Genomic DNA, 13,681 nt, shown 5'->3' with positions numbered 1-13,681 from the left:
GCAGTAGTTGAGAATCTGCCTGCCAATGCAGGGGACAAGGGTTCGTGCCCCGGTCCGGGAAGATCCCACATGCCGTGGAGCGGCTAGGCCTGTGAGCCATGGCCGCTGAGCCTGCGCATCCGGAGCTTGTGCTCCGCAACGGGAGAGGCCACAACAGTGAGAGGCCCGCGTACCGCAAAAACAACAACAACAACAAAAAAAACACAGTTCCCATTCGAATTCTAACACCTTCATCTTAAGAATATACAAAATCAACACATGCTGGGCTACCTAGACTATGTTAACTATATGTTTTCCTCATTTCAGCCAATGAACAATATGACAGGGTATAAACCAGAAAGGTCCTTGACAACTACCTAATCCAATCATATTTCATTATTTCTAAAGAAACAGAGAGAGGGTAAGGGACTAAGCCACTATCACAAAGCCAGTGGGCAAGAAAGGAATTCAATCCAGGTCTCCTGACTGCTGGTTCATCCTCTCCTCAGGAACTATACCGAACTGCCTCTCAAACCCTGACACACTTCCCCAACTTTAACATTTTAGCCAGGTTTAAAATTAACAGCGAAAAAGACCTGACAGGTAGACCAGTCCTTTTCTCTACCTTCCATTACATAATGGACACAACAAAGAGTTGTGGCTACGATGCATTCACTGGTTGAAATCATGAAATAATTAAATTCTACCAATCTGCCAAGAAAATGATGACCCTACTAAAATCCTAACTAGCTGGCAATTCTCTTAATACTGTGTAAAGCACGAAAAGACGCAGAAGCATCTATATATGGATATAGACATATACATATGTAGCTCCTCAGTCTGCTCTCCAGGACCTCTTAGCAACATTTTACTATGAAATTCAGAAGCGAACAAAAAGGGCTACCACACAACAGTTTTTTATTTTTTAAATGAAAAACGCACTGTATTTTATAAGCAAAAAGCTTCTATCAATATCAATATTGGGCATTTTTAGATCTCAAGGTTAATTTTATCAATGAGAAAATCTACTAGAATTCTCTGCCATTATTTATGTTCTAGATGATCAGACATGCAAATCTGATAATAATTTTTATTTGATCGTTACTGCTGTTTTCAGAGGGAGAGCCCTGTCTCAAGTCCTAAGGGTAGGATGATGATTAATAAAGGTCTCTTTAAAGTCTACCTACCTTTTCACCATTTCCCCTGCATTCTTCAAATGTGTTCAATATCGCTAGAGAGTCAGAAAACTACTCTCAAAAACAGAAAAAGGCCACAATTCTTCTGAAGTATTCAAAAACCAGACTAGCATCTTCTCAGAACCTGGTCTCAACTCACCTTTCACTTCCTCAGAGAGACCTTCCCTGACCTCCCAGCTAGAGAAGCAAGACCTGCCTAAAACAGACATTTCCCAAGCTAACCCACTTCTGCTGAGAACTTGGCAGCACCCAAAATTGCCATTTATTATTCCTTTGCTTACATGTTTCCTCCTGTTTATAGCTGCCACTCCACACTGAAATGAAACCTCCTTGTTCACTGCTGGAGCCGGCATGCCTAAACAGTGCTGGCACATAGTAGGTGCACAAATAACTGCCGAGTGGCCCAAAGTATTGATGTAAGCGCCAACTCTGTCATACGAAGTGTCTCCTGGAAAAGCATTCTTAAAGGACAGAGCACATGCAATTGGCAACGCATTTACATAGCCTACTTTAGAGTAAGCCTGTGATACTAGGACAATCCCTTTCAGGGCTTTGGAATGCCCTGCACTTCCAGCTGTGAACACAAAACCCTCTCCAGGCCCATTCACACACGGCTTTCATGAAACATCTCAACAACGATTTCCTCAAAAGGAAATAATGAAATAAAGTCCTGGCCTAAGTTAATCTTTCGTGTCAGGTTCACAATGTTAAACATACTTTGAAGCCAGCCACACAAACAAAACCAAACTGCACAAAATTAGGCTGGGCTGAGATTACATAAAACAAGCTAAACTCTGGCTTTCTTCCTCCCATTCCTCTCTCCTTCCAGTGAAACCTGATATCTGTCTTTTAAGTGCAATTAGATGCAGGTGAGAAAAATGCTTATCTGCAAACAGCTTCCAAATAGGTAATGAGATTTCCAATGATATTCCACCTAAAACTGTAGCGACAAGGTAAGGAGGACTGGACAACAGAGCTGAGCTGTGTCTGGAAGCTCCTCTTAAAAATTCTTCTTTTTAAAATTATGTTTAAGTCGGCACTTACTTCAAGGTATTCAGTTATCAAAACACGTTTTTCAGAGCGCCCTGAGTTTTTCCATACCCATGACTCTTCGCATGTGTGCTAAGCCTACCTTTCAGCACCCATAATGTTAAGAATACAGGTCTTTCAAGAGAGAAGGACAAAAGCGCGGGTTCTCAGGAGTGACAGATCCAAAGGGAAAAATAATCCTTTCTCTTCCAATACTAAACCCAAGTTGCTCCTTCCCCCGAGTTTCCCCGCACTTTCCCCTCCCCACTCCGCTCCCCTTTCACTGCCCACTTTACCCTGCTTTAATCCAGGCGAAGCCTTTCTCCTAGCTTATTAAGGGTAAACAATAGAAATGTCACAAGGAAACTCAGGAAGTAGATGAAGTCTCTAATTGCTGCCGTTTAACGACTGCAGATAATTACTATCTTCAAAATGTGGTGTTCACAAGCGGAGAGGGAGTCGAGGCGGGTGAGGCTGGCGAGCTCCCCGCCGCTGGGAGGACATCTGCGAGGCCGAATCCCAGGACCCAGGGACGAAAGGGATGCGGCCCCGTGCCCGGGAGCCCGGGGTGGGGGGCAGCGGCGTTCCTGCCCACTCCGGGACACTCCCGGCCGAGTCACAGACAGTTCAGTGCCCTCGGGCTGCGGCTGCCGAGGCGGTCTCCATAACAATACGCAAAGCGCTGCCCGCGGACGCCCCCCGCGCGGATCACACCGCCCGCCGCGGCCGAGCCGGCGGTGCCGCGCCTGGAGTTCCGGGCCCCGGGCTCACAGTAAGCGGGGTCAGAGGGCCCCCGGGGGCCTCTCAGCTTCGCCAAGGTGGTGGTGGTGGTGGTGGTGGTGGGGGTGTCGTCGGACACCGCGTGGTGCCTGCGACGGCGGTGCCTCAGCCCTGGCCACTACCCCCGCTACCCGGCCTGCGGCGCGCAGGGAAGTCGAGCCCCTATCCCTGCGGTACCGCCGACGACTTGGTCCCCGAACGCTGAGCCCCGCGGGGCGCGGGGTCGCCCCAGTCCCCGCCGCTGCCGCCGCCCCGGGCTGGCCGCGATCCGCCACTTCCTTCGCCACCGTCCTCGGCGCGGATAGCGCATCTCGGTGCCCGCCACAGCGCCCCGCGCGCGCCTCCCCGCCCCCGCCGTCCCAGCCCTCCCAGCCCTCCGAGCCGCTCGCGCCGGCCCAAGCGCCCTGGCGATCCCCACAGAGCACCCGAGCCACCCCGCTGGCCCTGCTCGGGGCTGCGGGCGCGCTGCTGCCACCCAGCCCGGAGCGCTCGCCGCCCGCCCCCAAGCTCCCCGGGTCGGGGACCCCCCGCACTCACCCCAGAACCACCAGCTCCCCGTATTTCACCGGCTCCTTGTTGAGGGCGCAGTGCTCCTCCTGGCCGGGGGAAAACATGGAGCCCTGCTCGGCTGCCGCCGCCGCCGCCGTCGCCTCCGCCGCGACCCCCGCCGAGTCCGCGCCGCCGCTACAATCCCATCCCGAGAAGGGAGTGAGCGCGCCGGGGAAGGGCACGGCGGCGAAGGGGGCGCGGGGCGGCCAATCCCGCGGCTGCTCCGTCGTGGCTGCGCGGCTGCCCTGCCGGGCTCTCCGGAGCTCCGCACAGCGCGGCTGCCCCGAGCCGGACTCGACAACAAATGGAACCAGGCAGCAGGGGGACCTACCCGCGCCGAGCGCCGGAGCCGCAGCCGCCGCCGAAGCCCCGCGGGAGGGAGGAAGGGAAAGAGCGAGAGAGCTAGGGAGGGGCGGGGGCAGCGGGCGGGGGAGGGGCGGGGGAGGGGTGGGGGCCGGACCGCTGAGCCGCCCCGCGGGTGCGCGGGCAGGTGGGAGCCGCCCCGCCCTCCGCGAGACGCCCGCAACCCCCACGCCCACCCGGCGCCCCCTCCCCCGGCGCGTGGGGCCGCCCACGTCCTCTCCCCGCCCCCCTCGGGCCCCGCTGCTGATCGCCTGGGTGTTATGTAAACATAGAGTAAAAGGGAAAAGAAGTTCTTAAAGGAGCAGCTCTATTTTTTTTTTTCTCGCTTCTTTTACCAAACTTAGCGCGGGGTCCTCAGCCCTGGTCACCGAGTTCTCCAGCGTCTGAAGGCTGCGCAGGATCCCGGAAGCACAGCGGTCAAGGTTCCCAAGCCTAGCCTAGTTTCCCCAGGTTAGTTAGCTGTAAATAAAGAACTTGCTTTCGGGGTATGAGAGCATTTGCTTTCCCGGTGTCACTGTCGCGGCACACATCCGGAGGTGTCGCACACGCGCACCTGGGTGCCTCCTCTTCCAAAACCAAGTCCTTAAGAGCTTGAAGACGTCTAGAAATTTGGAGGGGTTCGCCAATTGGCACTGGATTAGAGGGAGTCTTGAAGGCACTTGGAGCACACTGCCATGGTGCAGGATGTAACAACCCGGTTTGTCGTCAGCAGAGTTCCACATGGTTCCAAAAAAATGTTTTGTTGTTGTTGGGTTTGTTTTTTTGTTAATCCATACCCTGTCCGCTTTCCCATACCTTCTCATTGTCAATCCCCTAAGGAATTTAAGAAGAAATTATTTGGGTAAACTTTTTAGTGGATATAAAAGTTCCTTTATTATCATAATTTAGCCACTGCATTGTTTGCTTTTTATGCTTTTCTAAATAGTTACTACTATGGCTTTAAAATATTTTAGAGTATAACAGCTTTACTGACTGCTGTTTCTCATCATACAGGATTTTATTGTTTTCCCATTTATTAAGCACTCATACTGGAAACTCTGCATATTATTGTCAGTCACTGCCTCTCAAGACTGTTAAATAATTTTTAAAGAAATAAATACTGCAAAGCTACCCTATGTATAAACACTGACTGGTTGGCTATGACCCTAAGTGAAGGGCTAGGAAAAAGAAATAATTGCATCAGTAACCTTCTGTTGCACCGTTCAGCACCCTTTGTCTAACATTCTCTGACAGGTTATTACTATAGTGACAAGGTGCTGCAGGAAATTTTACTTCAGTTAGTAATGAATTTGTTTTTAATTGGGGCTTTAGAAATAAATTATTTCAAAGTAACTAAAGCCACACCATTGGTTAGTCAAACACACAAAACATTTTTAAACAACTTACTTCACCTAAGTATAAAAATTCTATACTTCATCTGAACACAGCTATTCTGCATATTTTACATATTCTCTGTAATATGTGTGTGTGTGTATAGTTAGTTTTAACCAACAATCCTTCACTAAAGGGTTGAATGCTTTCTCATCACTAGGGTCTTGGTGTGAATTTCTGCCTGATGAATGTTGTCTTCATTTATCTACTCCATGCTCCTACTTACCTTATAGATGTGTGGCTAGCAAAGATCTATCAAAATCATGCCTTGGTTACGAAGTCCCCAGTTATTAGGGCACCTGGCTCTGTCATTCTAACTTCTCCAGGCTTCTTCTGTTGCTGCTACTGCTGTCTAGGCTGCATTACCCCCTCCCTCCTTCTCTCTTGGCATGCTGTGCTTTTGTGCATTGCATCACACTATTCTGGCTCCATTTCCTCCTTGCTGTGCTCTGCATCTGCTCTTAGGAAGATGGAAACAAACATTTATTAACCTCCTACTAAGTTCCAAACACTAGGCTGAGAGTTTCCCATAAGATGTCTCAGTCTTTGCAGGACCTCCATTCTAGCTGTTTGCCCAGGACGCCTCTGACTTCCAGAGGGCCATCTCTCTCTTTCTGCTCTCCCTGCATGTCTTTGAGCTTGTTTAAAGTTCTTCATCAGGTCTGTCTTTATCAGAGTTACTTACAGGAAGTGTTGCTTTGAATCAAGTTTTTGTAGCAGTGGAGGCTTTTTATCTTAGGCAACTCAGGGCTGACAGACCAGTTTGGGGAATCATTCTGACACCTGAAAACCTCAGGAATGCATACAGGCACCAGGAATGGAAATCCAAATGAGCAAAAGGGCCAAAGGAGGACTGTGGCAAATTGGTGAGACTGTGCCATCTCAGAGGCGCATCAGTCACTCCTCTCCAGCTAATTGTCGCCATGTGACAATAACAGCTTACTGTTGCTAAATTTAATTTTTTTAAGTGCAAATCCTGTGTTTTATGCCAAATCCAACTTGTAACTATAGGCAACTCATTCCAGTTCTGTTTTGTTCTGTTTTAAACACAGAATGGACCCACCAAAACCATGTCTGTTTTCTAGATTGGGCCCAAGTTCCCCAAATTTGCTTTGTCTGGTTTCAGGGAAATATATAAACGAAGGTAAAAAAAAAAAAAAGAACCAAAAAACACTTCTCAAGTGGAATCAAATGGCAGGGCTGGGAGGGGAACAGAATAGTGGGGCATAAACTTGATTTTCTCAGAGAGTCCATGGCTTGTGTCCGTATAAAAGCCAGCTTGCACCTTTCTCTGTCCATCCCTCATTACAGTTTTCTGTTCACAACTTAAGCCAGTTAGAACATTACCCCACCATCCCCTGCTAATATTAGGAATCTGATTGTAGCATGAATTTATCTCTTCTTGAATGTAATTGTTTTAGTTAGTAGCTCCAGGCTGGTGGGACAATCTGGCTGTGCCATCTGCCAACCCAATGAAAGCCAGGGTGGGTTTGACTGACCTGGCTGCCAGGGCAGACCACCGCTCTTCTCTCCCTGCTTGCCATTCCATTTGTGTCTCTCCGAAACCACTCTCCTAAAGAGGATGAACCAACCACAGCATCCCAGAGGGACTTGATGCTACTTCTTGGGCTACTTTGTTAACTTCACAAATAAATAATATAAGGCTTTCTCTTGACTTTCCCCCCCCCCAGTTAAGTCTATCTCTTTTAAGTTAGAATGAAAAGATTTAGTGAAGAAGCTTATGTTTGTCTTAAATAAAATCAATCAAATTCCTTCCAGTATTTCTAGAATAAAGAGTCTAATTTTTAGTCACTCTCCATTCTACCTTACATGTTTATGTTTGCAAAGAGTAAAGAGTAAGAAGATCCTTTCAAAAAATATATGTTTGGGGCTTCCCTGGTGGCACAGTGGTTAAGAGTCCGCCTGCCAATACAGGCGACACAGGTTCGACCCCTGGTCTGGGAAATCCCACATGCCGTGGAGCAACTAAGCCCGTGCACCACAACTACCAAGCCTGCTCTCTAGAGCCCGCGAGCCACAACTAGGGAGCCTGTGTGCCACAACTACTGAAGCCCGCACACCTAGAGCCCATGCTCCGCAACAACAGAAGCCACCACAATGGGAAGCCCACGCACCGCAACGAAGAGTAGCCCCCACTCACCACTAGAGAAAGCCCGCATGCAGCAACGAAGACCCAACACAGACAAAAATAAATAAATAAATAAATTTATTTATTAAAAAAAAATATGTTTGGATAAACCAGTCATTTTTTTCATGAAAACTTAGATCACATTTTATTTTTAAATTTTCTATATACATACATATATATATCTATATATACACATATATATATATATTTCTGATTGGGAAAGTAATATGAGCTCCTTGTCAGAAGTTTGGAAAACATGAAAAAGGGATTTTTAAAAATCTTATTTTATTTAAATCATCCATAGTCTCATTACCCAGAAACAACCCTGTATAACATTTTTTATCTATTTCCTTCATCTTTTTTATTTTTAATTTTTTTACATAGTGTGATAATACTGTGTATAATCACCTCTCACACAGTTTGTTATCCCCCCTTTTTTCACTTAATGTTACAATTGTGAGCAGTTTTCTCTTGTCGCTAAAACTTCTTTTTTGTTGTTCCTTCATGTGTATGAATATCTATGAACCATCCCCACTCTTATAAAACATTGGGAAGATTTCTAATTTTTGGTCTTCTAAATAATGAACATATTTATATTCATTATTACTATATGAGAACAATTTCCTACAAGTGAAATTATTACATCAAATGGTATAAGCATTTTTAAGACCCTTCCATGCATATTTCCAAACTGTTTTTCGAAATGATTATACCTGCCAAGTTATACTGCAACCATCAGTAAATGAGAGAGAGCCTGCCTCAGGGAACTCTCAGTAGCATTTTTAAAGCCTCACTAATGTGACAGGTGATAATTTTTATTTGCATTTCTTTGATTGCTATTGTGAGGTGCACTCACTTTTTTAAAAAAATTGTGGTAGAAAATACATAACATGAGATCTACCCTCAACAAAACTTTCAGACTCCAGTAGACTTTTGTTAACTGTAAGCACAATGTTGTACAACATATCTCTAGAGCTTTTTCATCTTACATGACTGAAACTTTATACCCATTGAACAGCAACTCCCGTTTCTCCCTCCCCGCAGCTCTGAGAAATTGCACTTTTTACTTGCATAAGTTTGGCAACTTTTGATATATAAGTAGAATCATGCAGTATTGTCCATCTGTGACTGGCTTATTTTTTAGCAAATTGTCCTCAAGGTCCATCCATGACATATCATATAACAGGATTCTCTTCTTTTTATGGCTGAATAATATTCCCCTGTAGGTATGTACTACATAATCGAGTTATCCATCTATGGATATTTAGGTGTTTTCACCTCTTGGCTATTGTGAACAATGCTGCAATGAACATGGGAGTGCAAATCTCTTCAAGATCCTGATTCCAGTTCTTTTGAATAATACCCAGAAGTAGGTTGCTGGATCATATGGTAGTTCTATCTTTAATTTTTTGAGGAAGCTCCAGTCTGTTTTACCAGCACCATTTTACATCTCCATCAACATGGCACATGGGTTCCAATGTTTCTACATCCTTGTCAACATTTGCTATTTTCTGGTATTTTTGATAATGAACATCTTAACAGGTGTGAGGTGGTATCTCGTGATTTTGGTTTACATTTCCCTGATGATAGTGATGTTCAACATCTTTTCATATATCTGTTGTATTTGCTTATCTTCTTTGGAGAATTGTCTATTCATTACCTCTGCCCATTTTTAAGTTGGGTTATTTGGTTTTTTGCTATTGAGTTATATGAGTTTCTTATATATTTTGGATATTAACCCCTTATCAGATATATGGTTTGCAAATATTTTCCCCCATTCTGTAGGTTGCCTGTTTCCTTTGTTGTGCAGAAGCTTTTTAATTTAATGTAGTCCCACTTATCTATTTTTGCTTTTGTTGCTGGTGCTTTTTGGTATCATACCCAAGAAACCATTGCCAAGATCAGTATCACAAAGATTTCCCCCTTGGTTTTCTTCTAAGAGTTTACAGTTTCAGGTCTTCTGTTGAAGTCTTTAATCCATTTTGAGTTGATTTTTGTGTATGGTGTAAGATAAGGGTCCAATTTCATTCTTTTGCATGTGGATATCCAATTTTCCCCACACCATGTATTGAAGAGACTCTCCTTTCCCATTGTGTATTCATAGCATCCTTGTTGAAGATCAGTTATCTGTATATGCATGGGTTTGTTTCTGGGCTCTATATTCTGTTCCATTTGCATATATGTCTATTTTTATGCCAGTAGCATACTGTTTAGATTACTATAGTTTTGTAATATGTTTGAAATCAGGAAGTGTGAGGCCTTCAGCTTTGTTCTTTTTAAGATTGTTTTGGCTATTCAGGGTCCTTTGTGGTTCCATATGAATTTTAAGATTATTTTTCTATTTCTGTAAAAGATGTCATTGGGATTTTGCTAAAGATTGCTTTAAATCTATAGGTTGCTTTGGGTAGTATGGACGTTTTAACAATATTAAGTCTTCCAATCTATGAACACAGGATGTCTTTCTATTCACTTGTGTCCTCTCTCATGTCTTTCATTAATATTTTGTAGTTTTCAGTGTCCAAGTCTTTTGCCTCCTTGGTTAAGTTTATTTCTTTGTATTTTATTCTTTATGAAGTTATTGTAAATGGTGCTCTTTTCTTATTATCTTTTTAAGATAGTTCATTGTTAGTGAATAGAAACACAACAAATTTTTACATATTGATTTTTGTGTCTTTGAACTTCACTGAATTTGTTTATTGGTTCTAACAATGTTTTTGTGGGAGTTTTAGAATTTTCTACATATAAGATCATGTCATTTGTGAACAGAGATTTTTACTTCTTTTCAGATTTGGATGCCTTTTACTTCTTTTCCTTGCCTAATAGCTCTGGCTTGAACTTCCAGTTGAATAGAAATGTTGAATAGAAGTGGCAAGAGTGAGCATCCCTGTCTTTTATTCCTGATCTTAGAGGAAAATGTTTCAGTTTTTCATTGAGTATAATGTTAGCTGTGGGATTTATGGCCTTTATTACTTTGAGATAATTTCCTTTTATTCCTAGTTTGTTGAGTCTTTTTTTTTCCATCAAGAAAGGTGTTGGGTTTTGTCTAATGCTTTTTCTGCATCTATTGAGATCATCATAAGAGTTTTATCCTTTGTTCTGTTAATATGCTGTCTCACATTGGTTGATTTTCATATGTTGAACCATCCTTGCATCCCAGGGATAAGTTCCACTTCTTCATGGAATATGAGACTTCTAATGTGCGGCTGGATTCAGTTTTCTAGTATTTTGTAGAGGATTTTTTCACCTATATTCGTCAGGAATATTGGCCTGTAGTTTTCTTTTCTTGTAACATCTTCTTCTGGCTTTGGAATCAGGGTGATACTGACCTCATAAAATGAGTTTGGAAAAGTTTTCTCCTCTTCAATTTTTTGGAAGAGTTTGAAAAGGATTGGTATTAATTCTTCTTTAACTGTTTAGTAGAATTCACCAGTGAAGACATCTAGTCCTGGAATTTTCTTTGTTGAGAGGTGTTTGTTTGTTTGTTTTACTGATTCAATCTCCTTACTAGTAATTGGTCTGTTCAAATTTTCTGTTTCTCCATGATTCAATCTTGTAAGTTATATGTTTCTAGGAATTTATCCATTTCTTTTAAGTTATCCAATTTGTTAGTATGCAATTATTCATAGTACTCTTGTAATCTTTTTAATTCCTGCAGAGGTGGTAATAATGTCCCCTTTCATTTCTGATTTTATTTGGGTCTTTCTCTTTTTTTCCTTAGTTAGTCTAGTTAAAGACGTCAATTTTGTCGATCTTTTTTTTTCTTTTTTTAAAAATTAATTAATTAGTTTATTTTTATTTGGTTGAGCCTGGTCTTAGTTGCGGCAGGCGGGCTCCTTAGTTGTGTCATGTGAACTCTTAGTTGCGGCATGCATGTGGGATCTAGTTCCCTGACCAGGGATTGAACCTGGGCCCCCTGCATTGGGGGCATGGAGACTTAACCACTGCACCACAAGGCAAGTCCCTGTTGATCTTTTCAGAAAAGCAACTCAGTTTCATTGATTTTATCTATTGTTTTTCTATTTTCTATTTTGTTTATTTCTGTTCTAATCTTTATTGCCTTCCTTCTGCTAGCTTTGGGCTTATGTTCTTCTTTTTCTAATTCCTTGATGTATAGAAATAGGTTTTATATTTGAGATTCTACTTCTTTTTTAAGGTAGGCATTTATCACTATAAAGTTGCCTCTTAGTACTGCTTTTGCTGTATCTCATAAGTTTTGGTATTTGTATTTTTGCTTTCATTTGTCTCAAGATATTTTCTAATTTCCTTTTTGATTTCTTCTTTGATCCATTTATATTCAAGAGTGTGTTGTTTAATTTCCAAATATTTGGGAATTTTCCAATTCTCTGCTATTGATTTCTAGTTTCAGTCCACTGTTGTCAAAAAGGATACTAGATATAAATTCAATCACCTTAAATTTGTTAAGACTTGTTTGGTTCTCTAACATGTCATCTATACTGGAGAATGTTCCATGTGCACTTAAGAAGAATATGTATTCTGCTGCTGTTGGGAGGTGGCATTCAGTCTTCTAACAGCCCTGTGGTTGGGTCCTATTAAGCTTGTGGTCAATAAAATTTTAGGTTTCTGTCAGATGAACTGCTTTGAAGAAGACTCCATCTCACCAGGACCTGTATACTTGAATTATTGAATCTAAGTGAAATATTAAATATTTATTCCTGTTTTATTTCCAATTCGTTAGGTTTAGACAATCCAATGGGCTCTTTTTTCTCATTCTTTTAAAGAGGTTTTATTATTTCAACAAGTAATAGATACAGATAGTAAACAATTCAAATAATATAAAGAGTGAAAAATGTTTTAATCCTACTTTCGCCCAGCAGTTCTCCTCCCTAGTGGAAACCACTTATCAATATTTTGTGTATCTTCCCAGCACTTTTCTCTGCATGTTTGTGTAAATAATCTTTTAAAAACACACAGAAATGGCAGCACACTATGTACACTATTCTGTACCTAGCTTTTTTCACTTAACAAGGAGACCAGGAAAGACTTCTTCAAGGAGGCTTTTGTGCAGTTGACTGAATGATAAAACAGAATCACCTGTGCAAGATCTGAGGGAATAATATTCCACCCAGAAGGTGCAGCAAGTGCAAATGCCCTATGGTAGTACTGAGCTTGGCATATGTTAGGAACAGAAAGAACTTCATGTTGCCAGAGCTTACTGCATGAGCAGGAGAGGGGTATAAGATAAAGCTGGAGAAGTAGGTAGGAGCCAGGTCATACAGGGCATCAGGGTAATGATTGCTTCTCTTTGATATTGGAAATCACTGGAGAGTTGGGTAGAGTTGTTGAAACAATAAATAATAAAACCTTGTAATAATTTTACCTACATAGACATCATGAGACTATAAAATGCAAAATCAATATACACATTTTGGAAGCTACATGATAAGTACATGACTTTGGAATAAAGTATTCATTTTTATGTTCTTTGCCCCAGACCAGAGTTACTGCAAAGAATGAAGGGTATTTGTAACAATGAGATTGTTCTGGAGGAAGGCCTCCCTACTCTCATTCACCACTGAGACAGGGACTCTGCCGGGAAAGAGGCTAAACTGAAGCAGGAGAAAAGCATCCTCAAAGAGTAGAAAACAGGCTAGTTAACGAAACAGAGACCTCAGTTCTACATCACTTAATGTCTTTATGCCTTCCTTAGTTAGCCCATCTGTGAAATAGGAATAGTAATTTCCTGCCTATATAGCTCATAAGATTTTTGAGAAAATCAAATGAGATAATGCATGTGACAGTAACTTATGTACTGCAAAGTGTTAAAACATACACAGTATTGTCATTTTTAAATACAACTACAGGAGAATATTGTGGGATGGGGATGTGGAAATATTAAATAATAATGAATCAATAAATATGTGCTGAAAGGTTCCTGTGCTGGCTTTGTACAGCCCTGTAATAAGATAATTTGATAAATGTTTACTTAGGACCTATTATGTTAAGGCACCATGATAGATACAGCAAGTGCCATAGCTGCAAGTGGGACAGCAGGAAATCTGGAGTCCCACAGGCTCCCACTTTGGAGGTACAATCCTGATCTCAGATGAGGGACAGTGAGGGAGCATGTGGGACTCCAGTCAGCAGAATCCCCACAATCTGTAGCTTTCTTGCTAGTTGTGAAATGTTCCGGTTGTAGCAGCTAGAAAATTGGAATCTAAATAAGAAATGAACCCAAATGAGAATGCTTTCCAAACTGTAAGGTGCTATATAATAGCAGGACTATGAGGGAGTGCTAAAAGATCAG

The 13,681-nt window shown here is 42.5% G+C and overlaps 1 protein-coding gene across 2 annotated transcripts in view; it reads right to left on the bottom strand.

The window, feature by feature from the left end:
- PELI2 (pellino E3 ubiquitin protein ligase family member 2) overlaps window positions 1–3,953 on the bottom strand; it is a 207,476-nt gene extending 203,523 nt beyond the window's left edge. For both annotated transcript variants that reach the window (XM_024134062.3, XM_055088449.1), the window contains exon 1: window positions 3,522–3,953. In XM_024134062.3, coding sequence (XP_023989830.1) covers window positions 3,522–3,598 — 77 coding nt within the window. In that variant the 5' untranslated portion in view covers window positions 3,599–3,953. The remainder of the gene's footprint in view (window positions 1–3,521) is intronic.
- Window positions 3,954–13,681: the final 9,728 nt, after the last annotated feature.

This window comes from Physeter macrocephalus, chromosome 11 (assembly GCF_002837175.3).
Source record: "Physeter macrocephalus isolate SW-GA chromosome 11, ASM283717v5, whole genome shotgun sequence".
NCBI lineage: Eukaryota > Metazoa > Chordata > Mammalia > Artiodactyla > Physeteridae > Physeter > Physeter macrocephalus.
This window is presented reverse-complemented; position numbering and strand designations above follow the sequence as displayed.